This window comes from Salarias fasciatus, chromosome 14, assembly GCF_902148845.1.
Source record: "Salarias fasciatus chromosome 14, fSalaFa1.1, whole genome shotgun sequence".
Lineage (NCBI taxonomy): Eukaryota > Metazoa > Chordata > Actinopteri > Blenniiformes > Blenniidae > Salarias > Salarias fasciatus.
In genome coordinates, this window is record NC_043758.1 from 29204170 (window position 1) to 29228951 (window position 24782).

At 42.7% G+C, this 24782-nt stretch overlaps 1 protein-coding gene across 2 annotated transcripts in view; it reads right to left on the bottom strand.

The window, feature by feature from the left end:
- Positions 1-6594: 6594 nt before the first annotated feature.
- LOC115400338 (glutamate receptor ionotropic, kainate 1) overlaps positions 6595-24782 on the bottom strand; it is a 34266-nt gene continuing 16078 nt past the window's right edge. The window contains exons 4-16 of one of the 2 annotated variants that reach the window (XM_030108145.1): positions 20646-20827; positions 20066-20119; positions 19525-19698; positions 18279-18422; positions 12462-12569; positions 11867-11908; positions 11428-11541; positions 11127-11330; positions 10828-11051; positions 9296-9414; positions 8979-9196; positions 8260-8485; positions 6595-6955 (exon numbers count right to left, since the gene is read on the bottom strand). In XM_030108145.1, coding sequence (XP_029964005.1) covers positions 6666-6955; positions 8260-8485; positions 8979-9196; positions 9296-9414; positions 10828-11051; positions 11127-11330; positions 11428-11541; positions 11867-11908; positions 12462-12569; positions 18279-18422; positions 19525-19698; positions 20066-20119; positions 20646-20827 — 2099 coding nt within the window. In that variant the 3' untranslated portion in view covers positions 6595-6665. The remainder of the gene's footprint in view (positions 6956-8259; positions 8486-8978; positions 9197-9295; positions 9415-10827; positions 11052-11126; positions 11331-11427; positions 11542-11866; positions 11909-12461; positions 12570-18278; positions 18423-19524; positions 19699-20065; positions 20120-20645; positions 20828-24782) is intronic. The other variant, XM_030108146.1, reaches the window with a different exon arrangement.

Consider the following 24782-nt stretch of genomic DNA (forward strand, 5'->3'; position numbering starts at 1 on the left):
CCTGTTCAGTTTCTGCTGAGATTTGTTTTGGATTTATATGTAAAAGAAATCCCCAACACACACACAAATCTAGTTTTGCTGATTCTAGAAAAAAGTTTGAGATTATTTGGCTAACCAAGAGAAAAAAAAAACCTTAAACTCAGCTTCTGCAGGAAATAATGATTAGAGAGGCTGCAGAGGAGAGCAAGCAAGGTCCTGAAACTGCAGGCAGCTGACATTAAGCTGACAAATGACTCAAACTAAGTAAAGAGTGAAGGTGTCCGAGACTGAGCAGCAGGAAATGAAGAAAGTGAGACTTTACACCGCTTTCTGTAGCTGGGAAGAGTCATGTCCTATTTTTTTTGTTGTCAGTTGTTCCTACACTCACATAAACTAAAATGCCTCAAGCTTTTTCTATAATTCTTATTTTAATACTGATGATTATGGCCTTCAGTTAAAAAAATAAAATAAAAAATAACAACAGATGTGGTACAAAACTTGGAGGTTTCACTGTTTGATTTAAATAAATACTTATTAAGATGCACTCATTAGAAAAAAAACATAGTTAGCCAGTTGGGAAATGTATATCTTATAGCTGTGATCAGTGAAAACATTAATACCACTGATGATTTATTTATCGGGTGTCTTCCAGGAGGTGGGATGTGTTAGGTAGTAGGTGAATATTTAGTAAAGATTTGAGGAAACTCTCTTAACCCCATGTGCAAAACCTCTAGTGGATCAAGGAAGGACAAATGGTGGGTCATTACTCGTAAAGCCTCAGTGTATTAATAAAGACCAATAAGACCCTATTCTGACCTCTGACCTCTGCTGCGAACACCACCAATGACCTCCTGATCATCACAACTGATGAAATAAGACGAACCGTTCTGATGAATTATCAGTGCTTACCTGGATCATACAAGTCAATAGAATTGGAAGAGGCCAATTTTAGTGTTTTCTATTTCTGGTAAACAAAACACGTCAATATATTTATATTGGTACGTCCCAGATGGACCATGAAGAGAGTGTGAGTCTTGAAAAGTTAAATATCTGTCGCTGTTACAGTGATTGCTATCAGCATTTTGGCAAACCATGAACACGCTTTCTAATTTGAGAAGCATAATTCATTTGAAGCATTGACTTGTCTTCAATCCAGGGATTTAGTGATATCCAGCAGGGTTCTGGGATCTGGTTCCTGGAGCCAGATCCAGCAGCACCCCTCCAGGACGCCCTGCGGAGCCCAACAGGTTTGACCTGCTGTGGTGGCAGAAGATAGAAAAACAGAAACAGGACAATATCAGGCAGGTGGTCATAATGTAGTGGCTGATCGGGACACGGCTCAGTGTCCACAGTCGGTCCACAGTCGACAAGCTGACTGTAGAGGTTTGTTCTTCAAGTTGCACACTGCTTCTCAGCGTGTTCGTTTTCCCTCCAACAACCCTTCAGTCACTGCTGTCTCATCCTCATAGTTCCACATTACTTACTGATAATAGTTGCAGTGTGTGTGTGTGTGTGTGTGTGTGTGTGTGAGAACTGTCATTTAGTTCTGCCACAGCAGCCCGGTTCTCACACAGACTCCACAGCGTTTGAGCGTATGACTGGATTTTAGAGTCACTTCAGGTCAGAGCTCCAGAAAGCCAGAATAAACCAAACCGTGCCGCCTTGTTTTTTTTGTTTTTTTTTCTCACAAACAACTGCCTAGTTTATGTAGATTTAATTGCCGCGGTAGATCCACAGCTTCAGAAGGAAAACACCATAAACACTATTAATTTTGTCAGCTTGGTGTTCGCTCTCTGCAGACTCAGGCTGTCAATATCCATCCCCATAAGGAATGTGGGATAAACATTTGTTAAGGTTTGAAGCTCTGCGAAGCCCTAATGTGCGCTGACACCGCTCCAAGTGCTCCCTCTCATTTCAGAGTGGAGAGAATCTCATAATAGACTTGGTCAAACACACTGGTATTAAATAGAAAACCCATTTCAGAGGAGGTCTCGCAGAGTTGAAGAAGTAATCTAGTCAAGCCGTTTGCGGCCCTCTGATATGAATTGGCGTTTTGTGTCTTTTAGAGGAAGCTACTGTTGCACTTTGGGACAATGAACGGGAAAGCAATTTCATCTTGTTTTCGTCAGAAAAGAATCCTCAAGGTTAAAGTGGTAATTATGGCGGCGGCCCCGAAGCATGCTCATGAAAACCCACACCTGCCTCTGAGAGGCGAACTCTCCGCCGCGCGCCGAGCCGCGGCTCCGGACTCGACGAGGAGCGGCGCGTCTAAAAGTCAGAGGGATTAGGAGATGATAATACTGCAGACATCAGATATGATCTGTGCTGCCGTGACACACATCTGCAGGAAATCCTCAAGGCAAAACAGGTAAACACAAAAAGAATTATGAGATCCGTTCAGAAATTCTCCCCCCCACCACCCTTCAAAAATTAGGATTCTTCCCCGGGGTTTGTGTCTTTTTTACACACAGTTTAGAATTTGGAGCATTGTAGTGCAAAAGTAAGATTATCCTCTTTTGCGAGCGACACAGGACGAAGAGACTTGATTTGAGGAGGAAGCAGCTGTGCGGCATGGCAAGGTCAGAGGCCCGTAATCCGCGGCCTCATTCATGCGAGATTAAAAACCTGCTCCGAGTTCTGATTAAGAACGCAGGGTTAGAAGATTAAAGACCAGCAAACAAAATGAAAGCAGTTAAAGCCCAATCCTGGAATTCATCAGAATACCAAAACCTTAAACTGTCATAACGTGAGATTAATGCAAAGCCCCCTTGAACTCTGTATCTGTCTTGATATATCTTCTGTGTCAGAGCCTATATTTTCTCTTTCAACCCCCCCAAAAAAATACAATAAAAACTGTGGTTGGGAATCTTTCACTTAGTGCTGTCATTTGTCTTCATTCATATCTTTACATCATTTTCTCTTTAATCACCTTCTAAGGACAGCACCAGCCAGCATACATTTTATGATGCTTTGTTTGCTTTTATCACACCATAAGAGTCCTTTTAAATAAACTTTATAAAACTAATGTTTCCTGCCGTTATCCTCCGAGACATGACTTCACTTAGGTAGCAGGGATTAGGAGGCGGAGAGGGGAAAAACAGGGATTAGAAATCAAAACATCTGGGAAGTTAGCTTGCTTACAGAATGGAAGCAGTGAGCGCGAGCATGCGCATGTGGACATTTCTGTTTCTATCCAGATCTCAAGGTGTACTGTCAGCATCGATGGATGGATGTTATCTACTAGGTCTCGTCAAGTAAACAGTACAATTTTAAGCTCAATTACAGGATTATAGTTTAAAAAAAAACTCAAACAACCCACCAGTCCAAAAAATCCAAATCCATGTTGTATTTTTCTTCACCACTTCATCGGTTATCTCTCAGATTTTGTCCTTTTTTACAGCAGTGCCAGCGCCGTATGTCTCCACAACATGGGTGGAAATCCTGGAGAACACAATACTTGTAATCAATCCCTGCATGAGGTCCATGACCTTCTAGCAGCACACCATAAGTCTTATAAGCCGCTGAGCGACTATATCCCTACTGATTACAGAACAAGTTACTGTGAACTTCATTTTGGGGGGCAGTGCAGGAAAGGGGACCGTATAGCATTGACGAGATTATATAAACGAGGGCCGTAATGCTGTAATCTGACGGAGAAATGAGAGGAAGACGTCGCCCACCAGCTATACGGCTGACTGTACAGTGAGAGATTACACTCACACTTGTTTTGTTTGTTTCAGTCTCCTCTGTGTTGCACTCGAAAGGAGAGATTCGCAGTGGGAGAGAAGAACATGAAGCGCCTTTCCGGACAAATTCGCTCAAAAGAACAGGCTCCGTATCAGAGGATTCGTTAACCAGTCATGGGGAAATTGTCAGAACTCATCAGTGTCGAGAGCCAAGTGGAAAAAAGAAAAAAAAAAAAAAACCCATGCCTGTGATTCTGTCTGTTGCATTGCTTTTTAATTAACTTTGCCATCGTGAGGGTTAGATCCAGTAGTGAGTCACTTGTTCAGCTTAGCGGTGCAGAAAAAAAAAATCCACATAAGCTTAAAGGAAGCGATCATTCTCTGAACAGCGTCCCGCAGTGTTGGTTATTCATGCGTTTGAGGAATGTGTGTCGAGCGCTATAAGAATGAAAAGTTTCCATTGTTTGCCCACATTACCACTGACAGACACTCTGCACTGACGCTCAGATCCTTTTAGATCCTCACATCCCAGCTCAACAGCGCTTGACTTGTTATTGAACATTTTCTCACTACTGATCACTAATTAAAAAATAAAAAGAAAAGAAAAAACTTTGATAACCAGTAAAAAAAAGATAATTCATTCAGTGCAATCATTCAATTCAATTCAGCTTTATCATCATTGTGCTCTTCATCAGTCATTTCAACGTGTTACTTGACTTTTCTGCCTGGTTTCTTTACATTATTGGAATTAGTCTTCAAAGCGTCCAGTGAGAATATCTTCAGTGTCGAGACAGTGTTCGGAGTGCAGTGTGTTTTCCCTGTATGTGTATTTATGAACCTTCTGCTTGTACTTCAGTATCCTCCTACAGTATAAAAACATTCATTTGAGGTTATTTGGTGACTGAAATTGCCTCTGGATGTAAATGCTTGTGATCGTATAAAGCGGTACAGATAATCAATGGATGACTTTATATTTGTGCCCCACCATTTGACTGGTTGTCTTTTCTTTTCTCCCTATTGTTGCTTCACACCTACAAAATCTACCCAGCTCCTTTATAACGCCACTAAAAATCAGCAAAGAAACAGAACGACCTATTGAACACCCTGTAAACCAGCAGTATTGATCAAAATGCAGCTCGGAAGAACGACTTAAATCCAAACTGCCAACATACAGTTTTAGATGATTGAAGCACTTCTATCCTACGTGGACCTTGGGAATCCTGTATTTATTTGCAGTTTTACACCATAAAAACACACAGTTATGTGTCCAGCGACTACGGCCAAGATTTATCAACACTGAAAGCTGTTCTCCATCATTATGTGTAGATTGAAAATAAATGCAACACTTGCATGAGATGCTCATTAAATATTTGTGTATTCGCTTCCATATGAGCATCATTTATGGAGGCGCTGTCTGCCGTGCGCCTTCGCGGTGGTTTTTTTATGATGCGGCGTCAGATAAACACGCTGTGATTTCGATAAACTGAGATAATGATTGACTGAAACGTCTGTGCCTTCCTGAATATGACACAAATCCCCGAATTATAGAGACAGAATCAACAATCCGGTTGTCGCCTGTCAGGAGCATAAAAATAATTTCCTGTGAATGATTTTCTGTCTTCTGTCACAGGGCCGAGAGTTTGCCTTTAGCCCGCAGTCAGCTGCTCACCCCAGGTCTGGATCGTCCTGGTTTACACTCCCAATACACAGAATCCAGTCCTTAATGAGAATTTAAAAACTTAAGCCTGATTGAGGTGAGAGCAGGTTTTAGCCGACTAAGCGAAACTTGTCCGCGGGTTACGACGAGCCGCCGTTGAAGCCGCTGAAATGTGTCTTCGGAGGAGCTGGATTTGACGATCATCCACTTTAATGCAGAATTCAAAAGCCGTTTCTCTCCACTTTACATTCTGTGCATTGGTAATCCGTTCTCACCAATGGTTTTTAAATGCATGAATAACAATCCTGCATTGCATTATGGGGATGTTTCTGCAGTCTAAGTGGTTTGCAAATGCATAGCAGTTTGTCAAAAGTATAAATGTACAGTTTAGTGTTTAAGTAGGTTTTCTGTAATGGCAGTCAACAACAGGGACATTTTCTTCTGAGGTTACTGACCTATTGAGCTGAAAACGCTTCATTTAGACAACATGTGTGTTGTATCGTAATGAAATGACTAAACAAATCTATGAATGGAGATTCGAAAGAGTCATAAAAACCACAGCCACCCCCCTCCAAAAAAAATAATGCTGATGGATGTAATATTTCCACATAATTTTAGTCATTCTGAAACAATTCCAACATGACAAAACTTATATATGCATGTTCATAAACTTCATATAATACAAAAAGCCGAGAGAAAAAAAAAAAAGTACAGACATTGAGCAACTTGATGTTTAAAATCTTGAAGGGAGCACGCATTCATAAACAAACTGGAAACGACTGTCACTGAATAAATCAAAATATTTTCCTGTGAAATACATGACTACATACAAAAGTGGTAAGTAGTGCAGTTATAGCAAAGTCTGTGTGCGCTGTAAAGATGAACGTGGCAGACATTTCATACCAGAACCCCCCTTCAGACGTATTGCAGGTGTTCAAATCGACACGAGAAGACGCCGCAGGTCATCAGGTGCCCCGGATATCACGGTATGACGACGATGTTTCTTTCACACAAAACAATGTTACAAAGTTTTTGCAAAAAAACTTCAAGGCCAAGATGGTCAAGTGTCACGATCCCAGAAGTCAGCAACCATCCGTCGTCATAGAAAGGGTTTTCTAAAGTATTCTTCCCATCAGGACTAGAAAGTTTCTGTGTGCTACATAAAACCTACCGGAAAACACAGAACTTTGCGTTTAAAAATCTATTTGTTTTGATTGTAACAGTGCAGTTCAACACATTCAGACTTGAGATTTTTACTGGCCCAGCGATCACTGTAGTCCTGCAAAGACGACGACGACACAAAGTAGGTTCCCGCCGGTCCTCCGCCGAGTCCCCTCGCTCCGTTAATACTTGTTGTGCCACTCGCACTGGCCCACGCTCACCTCCTCTATGTCCAAGTTTTTCCTGGATTTGTAAATAAACTCCCCGATTGCTACAAAAACTGAGAGCACGAGTCCGGCGGCCAGCACGATGAAGATTCCCCCGATGTTCTCCACGCCCAAAGCGCTGGCCTCCTTGCTGTCCTCCTCCGGGCAGCCGTTCCCTCGCCACCACTTCTCCTTCATCATGTGCAGCTTCCCTTCCTCCTGCAGCTGCAGGATGGCGATGGTGACCTTGTCTCTGTAGGGGGAGCCTACGAGACCAAACACCCAGATTACAGTCACATCATGTATTGATTAGCCACTTAAAACTGTGTGCATGTGAGTCACTCCGACAGTTGAGTCCCATTTGAGTTGTGGTGTAATTTGAAAATGGGAAAAATCAAAATCCAACATCTCATTCTACACAGTTGACGGTGCTCTATTATAAAACACAACCATAAGTACACAGGCCTCATTAATTTCAATAAAAGTTGAAATTTGACTGCGATAGTGTGTTGTGTAAGTAATAGAAATCAGTTGTTGATTAATTCTCTGACATTATTTCTAATGCCTGCCAACTTGTATTATTGTAATCTAAAAGGTTGAGGAAAAAATCAAGTCTTTTGGTGGTTGGTTTCCACAATTAAGGTGCTTTAAAAATGGCGTCCAAAGTGGAACTTTCTCAAAACATTCTGACTCGTCTCCATGTAGAAACACTGTGCATGTGCATGCACACCACGGCCATCATAAGTAGTTCCTCTGCACTTGAAAACCAATTTGTTTTCACTATTTTCTGCATTCATGTGAAAATAGACATAGTTTCCAAAACACTGCCACAAAATGTGAAACTTTTATGAAACGAAAACGATTCATTTTGACTTGAAACGTCTTAAATGGGACCTAAAAGGAGCAGGTTCAATACCACTTTTCAATTTAACCCTGCCCTCTCTGTTACTCAGTAAAATGGAACAACGACGACTGTGAAACACATTGTGTTTAAATGCTTAAACAAATATTTTTCTGAGGATAAACCTTCTACAGAAAGCAAGTTTGGAATTTTAGTAAATCCATGAACAAATTCTTCCATGTGGCAGCTTGCAGTTCATCACATTATTATAACTTTTACTTCAAAAATGTTCAACCTGCTACATCTTGACACCTGTTTTTCCTGCTGTGTGTTTTTAACACTGAGAATAAATTAATCCAATAAATCAATCAGTCAAAAAAGGCCATGAAACTGGGCCGAGAACATGATGAAAAATCCTGACAGCATAATATCATAAACTGAATTACTCAACTTCATACTTTGTTTTGCTATTATTTAACAGGGAGTAATAAAATGGTCACATCTCAGTTTGCATGTTTACCTTAGTGTGTTCTTTTACCTCCCATATTCTAGTAACATGAATTTAATTGGTGACTTTAAATATATGAGTCTAACTGTGTTTGAGTGTGTGTCGCTGTGTGTTTGCAACTCATCTGGGATTGACTCCAGAGCCTTGACTCAATAAAACTTCTCACAATCAAACCAGACTGAATATTATGAATGACCCATTTATGGATGAGTGTCCGGTACCTATCGGTGTTCCCACGCCGTAGCCCTTTGAGTCTATCAGGCCTCCGATCTGTGTGAGGTTGCAGTTGCGCTGGCTGATGTACTCGATGCTGGTGGACTCCATCAGGAGGGCGTAATCTGTGGTGAGGACCCTCTGAATCCCCTCGCGGTTGTTCTTCACCAGCGCCGTGTTTTTCCGGCTGCTCATGAAGGCCCACATTTTCTCATAAGTCGAGATCTTAGATTTCTGCCGAGGCGGGATCGGGATTTGTGGGAGATTAAGACAATGTTTCTTGATGAATAACAACGGCTCCAACGGCGAGTTTCAGACAGAACAGATAATATTGACACATCTGACATTTGTTTGTGGCCTGTGATTTATTCTGTTTAGCACTTGCAGACAAACTGCTGACTGTAGCTATTATTCTGAGGCGTGGCAGCGGATGGGATGTGACAAGCCAGTGCAAATCTGTTCAAGTTTATTCAATTTCTCAACATAAATCCAGATAAACTGCTGGTTGGGCGACGGGTGAAACAATAAATCCTTTGAATCTTTATGGAATAACAGTGTGCGCACTGATCTATAGGAACAGGCACAAACTTTTATCCTTAGCATTCCTACTCAAAACACCTCCTGCACTGATGGATCCAAGCTGAACACCAAGAGGCTCCACTTGATGCTATTTTGTTTGAATCCTTCCTTCTAAGCTGTATTTACTGTAATGTGGACAGAAGGTTACCTTAAAAAAGGTCATGGTGGAGCCATCTCTCACAGCGCCGTACTCGATTTTGGTCTGTTTGGCCAGGTCGTCTGCAGAGTCGATGGGTGAGTCCATCCTCTCCACGGTGAGGAAGGCAGCCAGGTTGGCAGTGTAAGAGGAGATTATGATCAGTGTGAAAAACCACCAGATCCCACCCACAATCCTCGTGGACAGGGCTTTAGGCATCAGTTCAGATCCTGTGAGGTGTATCGCAGATTAGATCAGCAAATAAATCCTCTGAAAATGGTATTTGAACTGTGTTACAGCGGCCATAAAATATTTTTGGATTAGCATACCTTGCTGCATGAGAGCTCCCACTCCAAACCAAACGCTGTTTATCAGAGTGAAGTTGTTTTCCACCACGTCTGAGTCTGGATTGCATGGGTGAGGGTTGTACCACTCATAAGGGGTGAACCTGAAAGAGATCAAGTCAACTGTCAGAAATGAGTAAATAAATAGTAAACACATATCTTAGTATATTCGTTTAGCCTTATCCTGAAACTTACTCAGAAACGTGTGCTTTTCACCTCTATTTTCGCTTGTTAATGACATTTTGGCTGTGGAAAACCAGAAATCCACAGCCTGTTTATTTAAACTTGTATTTTTTGAACTTGTATTCACTTTCTCTCACTAAATAGAACAAAAGACAAAAAAAGAAATAGGAGAATAAAAGAAAAAACTAGCAAATAATAATCTATAAAATTAAATGTGGGTAAATAATTCAATTAAATAATAAATAATAATTTAAATAATAAATGATATATAATCAAATAGTATTAATGAAAAATTAAAATAGAGTGCAAACTATTTAATTAATAATCAACAAAAAAATGTAAAATGGGCCTGATGTATAAAGATACATAAATTAATTGAAAATTTCAAATGAGGAATGCAACATGAACTAGACAGGAGCCTCAGAGACATTTTAGTTCAGGGTCCAAATCTGGAGTGGGCTGGATTGGTGAAAGACAAGATATCTAATCGTTCAAAGTCAAATGTCTATATTTTCACAAAACCAAACAATTCCGACTAAAAATGATGACAGTCTCAACATGTATTCCATATCACAAGTGGTGACTCCTAAAGACAAATGTAAACAGGCACCAAAGCGCTTTCACTCAAACCACATCCTGAGGTGGTTCAACACATCGGACCACATGGGCTTTGTATTTCAATCATGAGTCGCGAATCCGCTCCAGGTGAGTGGCATAGCAGAAAAATACATAAATGTCTTCCGTTTTCATTTAAGAGAACGCGCCGTTCTGAGAATCAGTTTTTCCAACCTTTCAAAGAAGCTACAGAAAATAACATCATCGTCTGTAACTGGAGCTCTGCAGACACACTGTTCCTTATAGCCACCTGGGCAGAGAGAGACCGTCCTAGCCTGATGTAATAACTGTGCGCAGAGCCCTTCGCCCTTTGACCTTTTAGCTGAAGTGACATAGCGGTAGCTGTACAGTCCAAACTCAAGTGGTCAGCCTGAAATGCTTGATATGGACAAGTATAAACAGTCTGCGTGAAGACTTCCCACATGTGATCTGATCAACTGAAATGCATGTTAATGCCTGGTGTGAACGGGCCCTGGACAGCATGGCTTTGAGGCTAGCTTGATAGCAATGACTTAGCAGTTAGCAATCTTTCATGGCAGCATCAGATATGAGATATGGTCTCAGTGTCATGTTCTATCTGCTGCTCTTAATACATTTAGAAAGAGAAAAGTCTATGTTTTGTGGCCAGGTAAACCAGAACTGGTTCTCAATTGACCTACCAAGCAAAAATAAGTTTCCAGTGAAGTGGATAACATCAAACTGAATGGTTGAACTTTCACCTGGCGATGACGAACAGGACGCAGCTGACGCCGAGGCAGGCCAGCAGCACATACATCCAGATGTCAGGGGACAGCGGGTTGAGGAAGGAGAACACCCCCGGGTTGGTGCCGTTGGGTTTGTGGTAGAGGATGCTGATTCCCAGCGTCATGAAGGGCTTGGAGAAGTCGATCACCTTCTCCCTCACATACGTGATCGTCAGCGGGGCGACAGCAAGGTCAGCGACCTGACGCGGGACAGAACCGCGGTGAGCCCGGACTGTGGGTCACTGCTACAGGTATACTTATCGATCGGTACTCACGTGGTCGATGAGCTCTCGCACCATTCCGTTCCACTCCCCCTTGTCATTCTGAGCGCCGTATTTGCCGTCGGACACCAGTTTGACCTCGTAGGAGAAGCCCAGGATGTTGGAGAGCTCTTTGAGCAAGTCGAGGCAGTAACCCTCGAAGCGGTCGTTTCCATACAGCGGCTTGTCGGACTTCTTGTACATGACGTATGGATTTTCCTAAAAAAAGAAAAGGTTTATTGTTGTAGCTCATTAGAATTCAAACGTATCTTCTTCATTGCTCACTGACGATGACTTTCTTTACTTTGATTCATACCAGAATAGTCGTGACTATGAGGGTCCTATTGGCCATTGAGTCTGTGACGTTTGTAGACGAATCTTTGTTGATTTCTGATAAATTGAGGCCCGTTTGGGAGTTCCACACGCCGATCTGTGGAGAACCAAACATGCATTTAACAGCACTGATTGGACAAGAAGCATCTGAGGTTACCTTTACACCATCAAGAGAAGAAATGCAGAGAAAGGAAATCTAAGACTAAGGAAGCACGAGGAGGCAAATTTGCAATGGAAGACCAAACAGATGAGAGATATATGAAAGGAAAAAAGAAAAAGAGGAAAAGAGCACAAGCACAAGATCTTTCTTCCCACCGGTACCCGAAACCCATTTTAATGAAAAAAGGGAGAAGACATCAGGTGGAGCAAATTAGCAAGTGTCAGTGTTCCTTCAGTCTGCCGAGGCAGCTCAAAGTACAGACCTTTTTCCACACTTTATTCAGGCGGTTGTTGCCCGCGATTGTCTTGCAAAAATAATAAAGAGAAAGCATTTTAATCACAGCCCTGGATTTAGATGTAGCTTCAGCATTGATGACGAACGCTCGCTTCCAGGCAAACACGGACAAAAAAAAAAAAAAAAACTTCAACTCTTATTCACTTTTAATTTCAACTTTTACTTCCAGCCATGTTAACTCAAATTTAATTTCTTTGTAGTGATGATGGCATGAACAGATAACAGGCTTCTTAATGACCTGCCAAAACCGAACGCAGCATTGTCAATGTGATTAAAGAAACACCCGCTAACTTATGAGCGGAAAAAAAGACAGTTACAACTTATCTGAAAGAGCAATGTGTCAAAAACGGTTCGAAAAGTTCCTTCTTTTGAGGCATAATTAGGACACTACATATCAGGGGTTCTGTATTTCTCAAGGAAATTATTCTGGATATTGTCAACTTCCTGCAACTTAAGGACAGAATGAGTTTGCAGTGACCTCGTTTGACTGAACTCATCCTGCCCGACCCTGCACTGTGTGAATGTCCGCTGTTCAGGCGTAGAAGGGGGGTCTGATGGTTCACCTTCTCCAAGCCGTCCTCCTTCAGGCTGATGACGTCTAAATCGAATTCTTTCCTCAGGCCGTCCGTCTTGTTTATAATTATTTGTCCCGTCAGGCCGTTCCATTGTGCCTGTGGCAGCGAGAGGGCAGAAAACACAAGCAGAGAATCCGTTTATATTGTCATATACATGAATGCAAAATCAAGCAGAGGCCTGGAAAACATGAAAACATCTCCTAAAAGATGAATTATTGATGAGTTCTCTATCGAGCAAGAATGCCGACAAAGGCTCCCTGCATCTTAATGGACATTTTTGCATTTGCCCGACCCTCGGTGGAGGTATTAAGTGTCTCTGAGAGTGTATGGTGGAGGATGCTGATGTAAATGGAGCAGGCAGGCCCGGCCTCGTGGAGCCGTGGAGCAGTGGGTGGGCAGTGGCGCTCAGAGACATCTCAAACCGGCTCATAATGAAGTGAGCCCAGCTGAAGAACACTCCGGCGAAATCTCTATTACACAGAGCTCAGGCAAATGAAGGACCTCAGAAACCAGTCTCAACATCCAGGATATGGTTTCAGATTTTTTGGACTCCAAATTACATCTAATATTACAAATCGGTCAGAGTCTTCTCTGAAATGGAGACATTAAATTCAGGAGCTCTTCTGAGACTGCTGCATCACAATCAAACAATAAATAAAGTCCCATTAATAAAAGAAAGGCTTCCATTACAACTAAAAGCATGCCGCTTCTAACTGATATATTATCACCGAAAGCTGGATCACTTAGGATAATCCACATAAATACTTTCCTACTCTGCTTCTGATCACAGCTCAGTTATGTGGTAAATAACATGTGGCATGAAGACAGAAAAGTGTGGACTTTTACTAATGCGACAGTGCGGTGGATCAATGTTTGTTTGCTCGTATGATTAAAGGCATCTGTCAGGATACAAGTCCCAAAGCACAGCAAGACACAATGAAAGCGTCATCCTTCTTCCATCCCACTTTATCAAGCTGGAGCCAGTTCCAGCTTGAAGAGGGGTGAAATCACCTCAAACATGTTTTTGGACTGTGGGAGGAAACTGGAGTACCTGGAGGAAACCCACACACACAGGAAGAACACACAAATCCCACACAGACAGTCTCCCAAGCCTTGACTCAAACCAGGAATATTGTAGATTCATAGCGAGAAGGCTAACCACTGCACCACTGTCCGTGCTAGAAACTGTGGTCGAGGAAGGCGTAGAGCTCGCTGCAGCGACCAATAATCTGATAACTTTGGCCTTTCTGAATGGAATAAAGCCATCGAACGGTAAATGGATTTCACTTCACACGTCGGATTTTTCCACTGCTTGAGCAGCTCCCAGAGCGCTTCACACTGTCAGTGTCATTCACACACCGATGGAGGTGGCTGCCGCTGCGGGGCGCTCACTCCAAAAGGAATAAAGGAAGCAAGTCGGAGTTCGGTGTCTTGCTCAAGGGCACTATGACATGGTGGCAGGAGGATATGGGGAATCAAACCTGAAAACTTCTGACTGAAAGGCAACCACTATCCATCCACAGCCGCCATACAGCTAACATGACCGCTTGTCAATAATGTACTGACTTTCCCATCCACGACACCTATTTATAATGAACAAATGACACCGATCCTGCAAAAATAAACTTCTATTTCCAACAAAAACTGTCTTAAGTATACATTTTTATGGTATTACCAGCCTTTCTTAAATATTGAAAGGATTTTTCTTTTAAATGCTACTTCTGTCATATGCTATCTTATCACATTACTGGCAAAATGTTAATTTGATAATGGATCAAATATCATCTTACATTATGGGCTTTATTACACTGAAAAAGGCCAAAATTGTGACATTTTACCAGGTATTCCCTTCCTGAAAACAAGAAGGTCCAGGTTCCCTTCTTTCCTGTATTCTGTTTGCAAATTCTCCCTGGGTCCCTAAATTGCTAAAATCCTAAGAGTGACTGTGTCTCTCTCTGTAAATCAGCCTTGTGATGGTCTGGTAGCCCGTGCTTGTTGAACTCTGCCCTTCACTGAATGTCAGCCGGGACAGACTCGGCTCGGATAAATCAGGTAGAAAGATGAGAGGACGGATAATCTGTGTAACTAATTCATTCATTACACAATACTCTGGGCCAATGGTTTTCAGTGTGTGGGGCAGGCCTGCTTTGGTCAAAGAGTTACAAATGGAGATAAAACAGCAAGAAGTAGAACTCTGTGTTTCTCTGTGTTGTGCTTTTTATTTCCTCTGTAGCCCAATAGCTATTGTGAATGAAATACCACGAAAGATACCCTGTTGCTATCAAACTAGTCTCAAAGCCATGCTGTCAGGGTAAGTGTGTAAAAATAATCCAACTATAGGAGAATTTTTTAGATATTTCACTGTATTTTGCACCAAGAAATTAAATAAAAATGGACTCCATGTTGAGACTGTGGTCATTTTCTCTAGTTATTGTTTGGTTTTGTGGATTTATCATTTCATTTTCATCGCATATGCTTTTTGCTACAACACTCAAGATGAAATTTTTCTGTATGTGGCCCCTGATCTGAACTGGGTTTTACATCCCTGGTTTAAAATCTAAATTCTACATATATTATAGTCTTTTTTTTATTGTTATTAAATCACAAGTGCACTGAAAGCAAACAAAACAAACCTGTATGGTCATATTAAGTCGATCTTTCAGTTCGAAAACAGAAAGTTACATCAGAAAGCGTGCAAGTGAGAAATAATTCTATTAAACGCATCCCGAGCCATCGTATGAGCAGTAAGCAATAAACTTGATTGAAACCAAATTGAATCTGATGTCATTTTAAGTAAAGTTCTGGACTGCTTCACTCAGGTTATAGAACACTTTATCAAAAAAAGAACACATGTTCAGAAATTGAAACGCAGCTGCTAGTAGAGAACAGGCCAGTATACGATTCCAGATTAAACCCAACCACATTTCTTTCTAATGTAAAGATCTCTGGAGGGTTAAAGGGTATCACTTGTTGAAGTCACTGTTTGATTAGACTGCTTCACAGTCTTACTGCGAGACCTGCTTGACCCCTGAGCCCAGATTGATTCTTCTCATTAAATCTCCTTTCAAATCCTCACCAATCAAAAGTGTCCCCGTCTCCAGCATGTGTCAGAAACATTACTGTGCATGCAGCGGGGGACATGGATCTTCCCCGATTGGAAAATCCAGATGATGTAAAGGATAAGAGTGAGATTTAAACACTGACGGACTGAAACCACGGTGCGACTGAAAATCAATAAACGCAAGAAGAAACGTCCACTCTGTCCTCTCTCTGCAATCAACAGCTTTACAAACGGATCCTCGGCGTTCAGACCCCGGCCACTTCGTTTCATTCATCTGAGCTCTTCCAGGAGCTTCAACTCGGCAGATATCTGACATTTCAGCGATTGCTGCAGGCGATTGCGCACGTTCACCGCTCCGCCCCCACAGAAGCAGAGCGCGTACAGGCTGAGCCACAATGGAGTCAGTGTCCTGCTCAAGGGCACTTCATGTAACAGTTCGATCAGAGCTACACAAACAGTCCCGAAGGAACGGATGATAGTTTCACCAAAAATGTAAAGCCGGTGTTTTGCTGTTTTGTCAATGTGTTTTTCACCTCACGTGAGGTGGGATAATCAGATTCACTTTAAAGATGTGTGCACTGTGCTCTGTGTGTGAGGCCTGCCAAACAAGTCAAGATCAAAAACAGAAATAAACAGTGGTGAAATAAAGAAATATGAAATGAAAGAAGTTGAAAAAAAGTCCGATCAAGCCTTGTCAAATCAAACATCTCTTCACTACAATCAAACATTTTCTCATTGAACTACACTGAATGTATTGATCATATCCTTGAGTTTAAATAGTGCATTGTATAATTTATAGACTCACTTGTACGCCTCATGAATGTATATGCACCATAGGGAAAGTCATTCATATGCTAAAAGAGTCATGATCAAATAAGTAAGCACTGCACATAAATTAAAAAAAACTAACAATCAGCATCTGGTCAACAATGCTGCTTAATGACAAATGTTATGCAGAGAAAAGACTTGTTTTAACCACCAGTTGGGAAGTTGTTGAAATATTAGCTTCCATTTATTTATCGATATAGATACACAGAATTTGCTGCTCATCCAGCAAATCAGCAAATGCAGCAAATGCATGGAACGTCTTAAAAGAGAACAAATAAACAGCCCTTGAAATAGTATAAATTATTTACAGCTCCAACAGCCCCAACACCCCCCCCACACACACACACACACACACACCTGAGCATATAATTATAAAGAGATCACGTTTTTATGTATTTACGCATAGAATTATTCAAATAAAATCATCCCTTATTGAATTGTCTCCATACACATGAGCATTTGTGTCTAATATCAGTCATTGCAATGATGAATTGAGACATTTGATATTAAAAATTCTCAACAGTATTAGAATGCAATTGCAGATTATACGAACACATCCACAGGAGAATTCACAGAAGCAAACATCTTCATCTTGGTGGCAGAACGAGTTGAAGCCATTTTTCATCTTTTTGCTTCCTCTGTTTAAATGCAATGTTTTTTCTTTTTTGCAAGCTTTTTTCTTATCTCCATTCTTTCAGCCTTCTTTTCCTCTGTAGGTTCACCCTGCAGCTCCTTTTTATAGCCCGTTCTAAATCACCTGATTACCCAAGCACCAAGTCAACTTCCTCTGTATTTACGCAAACACACACACCATCTCCCTCACCTCCCTGCTTTATTCTGTGCATTGTTACTGATGACCACCTCAAAAACTATAGAATATGAGAAATAAAAACACTGGCTGGGAGCATAATGTATATATTATTTGCTGTGAATGTGCCGAGCGTGGAGAGAAACCACAAGTACAGCCCTTTTAAATTAATGCACGGCAATAAAAACAATGCACAAGATGATATAGGGTGTCATGTTTATCGAGTGGAAGACCGACTGTGGAACAACGCACAGTTAATCACCACTGTAAAAGAAAATCACGCTTCAAACCCCAACATGTTTATGTAAAAATACTGATGTAATTACAGCCAATATCTGCTGGGGCTGTGCAGCTGAGAGGCACATTTATTCGCACTCAGCTCTCTGGGTTCCTCTGGCTTTGCTGAAGTTTTGTCAATAGTCCTCACTCCCAATGGAAAAGCTCATTGGTCAAATAAACCATTTAATTAGAGTCCGCAAATCTAGTGAGAAAAGCAATTAAAGTTACATTAATATATCTAAGTGCAGATGAGGAAATCACTTTCCAAAGTTAAAAGGAGGCAATTACTGCTGGACAGACAGCTTGAGCAGCTGGCTGCAGACTGAGAGCGATGAAGTCTGGAAATCTATAACGGTGGTCAACAACATGACGAAAGCTGCTGGTTTGGTTTTCTGACAGTGTCGCTTGTTGTGTTTATGTATCCGCAGCTGTCAGAGTCATCATTCTTGAGGAAACTTTGTTTGGCATGTATGGAGTTGACATATCCTCCCTATTCATACTCTGCTTTCCTTTCACAAGAAAATCTGTATGAAGGTCATTTGTGGCTGTGAATTGCCCCTAGGTGTGAATGCATGTGTGTGTGATTGTATTTTTCTTTGTGTTTACCCTGTTGAATGGAATATACGGTGCCCCCTGCCTCGGGCAACTATTTCAATAATGAAACATGATGAAAAATGTATGGATAGGTTGAAATTTATCTTATGCATAAATGGTTAGATCTCAACAGCATCCAGTCTTACAAGCAGCTGGCACATAGACTGCACGTTTCCCACAGATGGATGGATGGAGGACACACGCGCTTTGTTGCACGTCACTGAAGCAAACTCACGTCTTTGAGCATGTTCATGAAGCGTGATCCGAAGCGCCAGGGTTTGTGTCGGTGGCACTGAAGGGAGCTGACAGTGATCTGGGAGGTGCGCTGCGAGGCGGCGGCCACCATGTAGACGGCGTCGTACATCAGAGCCGCCTCGGTCTGGAACACAAACACGGCCATTATCGCCCGTCACCGGGGGATCACAGATCTCATGCCATGCACTTATCACATCGACGCATCCACCAACGCACCATGTGCAGTCTTAAAGGACGCCAGGGAAAATGCATTTTCCATTTCGTAAACTCCATAGAGACCAATCAGGCAGGAAATCATAATCAGTCACACTGTGCACAATTTGGGGTGCAATTTTATTGAAAGCAGCTTTCTGATTGTACACAAAATCAGAGGGAAACATGACGGATCGCTTAATGCTGACTCAAGTGCTTGCAGTGAGACATAATTTGTGTGAACGTCTTTTGCAACATACTGAAATAATATTTTCTTTATGTACAGGGTTTTACTTAAAGCACCATGTAAAAAAGGCAAACAGTGTCCAGTGTTCCAGCTAATATAGAAACAATACAATTACAAAACGTAAAAAAAATTAAACTACAATAATAGCTTTGTCATCTTGGTTATCAGTACTGGTAATACTTTCTCTCTTCTTTTTCTTGTTAAATAATTCAGAATTGAAAGTTTCACTTTGACTGTATTTAAATTCCAAGCATCTAAAGTTGCTGGAAGCTAATCATCATGTAAATCTTTTTTGTGTGTGCATTTGTATAATTTGAAGCTTTATAAATATGGAATAATTTATAGAGAAATTAGTGAGTAGCACCCACTTCTCATTCAATTTATTATTTTGTTTTGTTTTGTTTTTGTTTTTTGTTTTTTTGTTGTTTGTTTTTTTGGAAAAAACTCCTACTGGTACTGCAGACAAGTGTAACTGATGCAACAAAAGGCCTCCAACTTGCACACTTCATCAAGTGCTTTTGGTTGTATATGGATCCAAACATCTGTAATCAACATTATCACTTTATATAAAACACACCAGCATTCAGTCCAATGTTGCTATTTGGTCTGAGGCTAAAGGCTGAATATCAATAATGAAATGAGAAAATTCTAAACTGGCTTCTTGACCACACTTACAGAAGAAGCCAAACTTTTTCCTTTCCCCCTTGAAGCCCCCCTCGATAGACTGACTGTAGACTCTTTTTCTTATCTCTCACTTGTTAACAAACTGTAACTCAGGTACACTCACCGTCATCATCCCCTCCATCATCCCAGTCTCGGCTTTCGAAGGAGCCTGCAGCCGCTCCATGGCCCACCGCTCCACCACTGAGGCCACCTGAGGACTGTCGATGTTGAGCAGCCTGAACCCCGTCATGTTGACCCCGCTGTAGCGGTACGGCTCCAGGTCAAGGGCGAAAAGGTCCTTCGGGGATTCAAGAGTAATACCATCAGTGCAAATTAGAGGGATTGTGCTCGGAGGCAGCCAGGGTAGAGGGGACACTTGATTAAAACTGCAGAACAATATACCATGGAACACCATGGAGTCGTGCCAAGGGCACTGAACACATCCAGCAGTCTTATTATGAAACAAACCACAGATGTTTGAGATTATCTGCTTAATCTTCGCTTAACCGAATTTCCAGGTGAACACACACAAACACACACACACAAACACACACACATTAATTAATTAAGGCAATGTAAAGTAAATTATGTGACAAATTTGTTTCTTTGGATCTTCCACAAGAGCTTTAAGACCAAAATAAATAATGGAGTGTTTGTTTTCTTACCAGTGTGGTGAAAAAGAAGTGATAATATTCCGTCATCATTCCCATGGACAAGATCTAGACAGGATGAGAGACACAAGTTTAGAGTTTTCGGAGTTTCACTGCAGCCAGAATAACTAATCTCTTTCCAGACGACTAGCCAACCAGATCTACATCCACACTCCGGGACTCGTGCAAATCAGACATCCCATCCATTTAGCGAATTCTCCCATTTTATATTGTTTGCATGGCTTGCTTTAACAAGCACCCGAGCAAATATATGTCAGTTTGCCCATGTTAGCGTAGTGTCTCCAATTAATCTTCTGTGCAGCTTTTGATTCTGAATGTGTACGTCTGGCTCGGAAAATGGGCTCTGCTTGGATTTGGGAATGAACATAGGATTTCTGAAGGGGATGGAATTTGACTAATCTTGCACGTAGTGAATATTAAAACCGAAAGCAATGCAAACCAAAATAACATGGAGACGATTTCCTTTTTGAGAAATCCAAATTGGATTTTCAGAGACAGTATTACATTTTCTTAAGGTGTCAAATTTAAAATTAAACCTGAAGGACAAGGACTTGCGTTTGGCTGTGAGGGTCACCTGTTTGAGAACATCAGCTGACGTCTGGTAGGAGCAGTCGAAGATGACATAAAATTCCTTCCCCTTCTTCATCTCTTTCAGCAACGGGCGGGCGTCTTTACTTCCTGTAGGCAGCTGGCGGATCTTGATCTTGATGCTGTATCTGGACGGAGCTTTGATCAGCTCCTGCAGACGAATCAGCCCTTCAGTGTGAAGAAGAGAAAATAACCATGAGGAAGTGTGACTCCTTCAATAACTCTATGTTCAGCATGTTTTTTTAACTGGTTGATCATGTATCCACTTATGATGACTTTTATAAAACCTGTTGCCAATTAATATATGAAATACTAGTGAGTTCAACTTAATGGCAGGTAGCTGGCTTTTCAAGACTATGATCATTATCTCTATGCTATTACAAGTACCCAGAAGTTATTGTCGTGTTCTGCCCCCTTTTTCTCTATTTTTCCACCTCTGATGACTTTCGCTGGGCTTCACTCGGAATGAATCAGGACTTCAATTTCCTTTTACCATCTTTAATTCCAACAGGTGAAAAACCTTCAACACACAACACAAACATTCACAGTCATTTAAAATTCATAATTCACAATTCCATCAAATTCATACATTACGATTCATTATTTTAATACCATTAAAACAGTATTATCAAGAATAACATCACAAAATAATTTCATTTTTATCACTCCTAATATACTCTAAAATAATTTCATTATGCAGTTCCACCCAACTTCCCAGTCCGAAACTTATTTCCCCACTGTTCATTATTTACGGGCGCTGTTAAATGTGCCCGCGTTTCCGAAGCGCTCCTGAACGCACCGCTCCTCACATGAGGGAGCGGATGTAAACAGCAGAAAGAACGCAGCGGATCGACTCACCGGCAGTCAGCCTCAGTTTCGTTTTGGTGAGTAGAGACCTAGGGCAGTTCCACGGTGACTTCTTGGTCCCAAGCCGTTCTCTCAGCTCTGCCTCTCCGCGTTCACGACTGGCGAGTGCTTCGCATCTGCACACCTGCCTCACCCTCACTGATTACACGGACGGCACACCTGGCGCTTCGCAGCGCAGGCCAATAACAGGAGGCCGGGTGAGTGACGTTCGCCGCAACACCTCCCACTCAACCTTTTTGCAGGCACAACAAAAGGTTGCAGAACTTGGAGGCGAACATGAGTTACTGCGGGTTGGGTACTTGCTCCTCTATAGGCAGCAGGATGACGAGCCGCCTGACATCCCTCCTCAACACAACACCAGGGGATCTTCCCTTCTGATCTTTAGACAAGGACGTCTGGGTTGCTGGCTTTGACTGATAGATAGGGACGCAGTGGCCTGGTGTGACTAGGACTTCAACATCCCTTACAATACCCTTTGCATCTGAAGCCACAGCAACAACTCTCCCGAGCCTAAACTGGCCTCGCAAGGCATTTTGGTCACACAGCCAAACGACATCCCCCACGGCAACATTCCTTTCAGCTGTATGCCACTTGGGCCGGATGAACAGATTTGGGCCGGCTAGCTGGCACCACGCTTTCCAGAAGCTGTTAACTTGAGCTTGAATTTCCTGAAGGCGCTTGAAGGAATAGTTGGTGAAATCAAAAGTTTTAACATCACCTCCTTGTGATGCCCTCCCCAACAGGAGAGAGTTTGGTGTCACATACTGAATGCGATCCTCTCGGCTCTGGACCCTTGCATCAATAGGCCGCTCATTGGCCAAATTTGCGGCAAGCTGAAGTGCTGTGAGAAACTCCGTAAAAGTAAGGTTTGATGACTTGTCCAAACTTTGCAGAGCCCTCTTCGCCACTCGCACAGCAGCTTCAGCCGCCCCATTTCGATGTGGAGAATCAGCAGGGAGCACTTTCCATGTCCAGGAGGTTCCACTTTTTGCCGCATACCCCTCCAGTCCTTCTGTGTCTTGACTTTGTAGAAAGGCATACAGGTCCTTGAGAACAGATCTGGCGCCAATAAAGTTAGTTCCTGGGTCTGACCATATTTTGAGAGGGTGACCTCTGATGGAAACAAATCTCTGATAGGCCATTAGGAAACTTCCTGTGGACATACTACTGGCCAGTTCTACATGAAGGGCTCTGCTCACCATGCAGCTGAAAACCACTCCCCAGACCTTCATGGACACTCGTCTTTTCACATCATCCTTCACCAAGTATGGCCCAAACAGGTCAACAGAAGTGAACTGGAAGGGTGCAGCAGGCCTTGATCGCTCCACAGGTAAGTCGCCCATCACTTGCTGGCACACTCGAGCCTTGGCCTTCTTGCAGAGAATGCATTGATTCACCACTTCTTGAGCCAACCTTCTCCCTTGCACAACCCAAGCTTTCAAGCGCATTCTTAACATAGTTCCGGCTACCCCTTCATGTCCTTCTTGATGGCTTTGCCGTGCCACGAGGGTCCCTAGCCAGTTGCCAACTGGAATTAGCGGAACAGAACGGCAGTCGTCTTTAAAATATTGAACCCTGCCACCACACAGCATCAACCCACTGGCTTGATCTCTATACACAACAAGCCGGTTGATCGTAGTGCTAGGGAAAGTGGCTCCTTCTTGAGCTGCTAGGCAAAGATCTCGGAACGCGTCCTCTCTCTCGACAACGGTAATAACACCTGCTGATTGGACTGCTTCCCACTTTGACCTCTCCCTTGACTTCACACTCAGGAACCTTTTCGCTGCTCTCCAGACCCACGCCAGAACATTTATTAGGTGTGCTAATCTACTGAACCGCCCGATATCCAGCAGTTCTGCGACCATGGCGCCGGCTGGTGATCTGTGAGGGTCCACTGAGTTCAGAGGCATGTCCATCGTTGCATTTTCCTTTGCTCCAGCGCGGGTGAGAGCAGCAACAAAGGCCTTCTTCTGGATCCGAGTGATGTTCTCTCGTGCTTCAACAGCAACATCTTTAGCAGACTTTATTGGCCATTCACTCTCTGAGAGACGCAAGAACGGTGGGCCGGCCTGCCATTCGGAGCCCTCACCCAGGTCTTCAGGCCTCGCCCCTCTTGAGATGATGTCTGCTATATTTAGTGGTCCAGGGATCCACCACCAATCTTGGACGTTCGTGCTGCCTTGAATTTCACCAATCCTGTTAGCGAAGAAAGTTTGATAGCCATAACTCTCTCTTTGAATCGCTCCCAGGACTGTCTGGCTATCAACCAGGTGATACCATCTCTCCACTTGAATCCTGCAGTGTTTCTGGAAATGCTTTTTCAAACGGGAGGCGTAGACCGCGCCACATACTTCAGCCTTGACAGCATCACCTCTGTGATCCAATGGCGTCAACTTAGCCTTAGACTCGACCAGCCGTATGGACACATCATGATGGCATTCCCACCGCAGGTACATCACTGCACCATATGAGTGTTCACTACCATCAGAGAATGTGATGCCACAGGGTTCTGCGCTGACGTCAGGAGGTGTCAGGGATCTACTGAATCTCACCTGGTTGAGCTCAGTATAGTCCTCCATTAGGCAGATGGCATCTTCTCGAAGACCCTCAGACAGCGGCGTGTCCCATGTATCCTCAGTTGTGCCGAACTTTACTTTTGCTTCTTGAAAGGCTCTTCTTACCAAAATTGCCCCCTTCTGCTTGACTGGCGTTGCAAGGCCAAGGGGATCGTACAGCCCCGAGACTTGGCTGAGCAGCTCTCTACGGGTAAGTGGATTCGGAGCTTGCGTTCTTACGTCCTCTCTTGTGAGATTTTCCCCCAACCTCATCTTCCTTCTCTTTTTAGAAAAGTTCACAGCCACCATTAAATGCAGCTTGTCATCTCCGGGATCGTAACCGAGACCAAGTGCTTTGTTGCTTTCTTCAGAGAGCTGGTTAGGGAGGATCAGTGCTGGGGTTCCATCCCTCCTCCAATCTTCACCTTTCAGCCTCCCACTTTGGCCTGAGTAGACCCACGGCTTCATATGGAAACCACCGGCCCCTAGGATCCGCTGAACATTGGCTGTTACAACTTTGAGATGGCTTAGATCATTATGCGAGGTGAGGATATCATCCACATATGCATCTTGCTCCAATATACGGCGTTCCTCTTCAAGGTGGTCAAACATCGGTAAGTTTGCAGTTTCTCTCATAGCAACCTGGGCAATGCAGCCCGCTGGTTTGTCACCAATATTTACCCTTGTTATTGCATATTCCT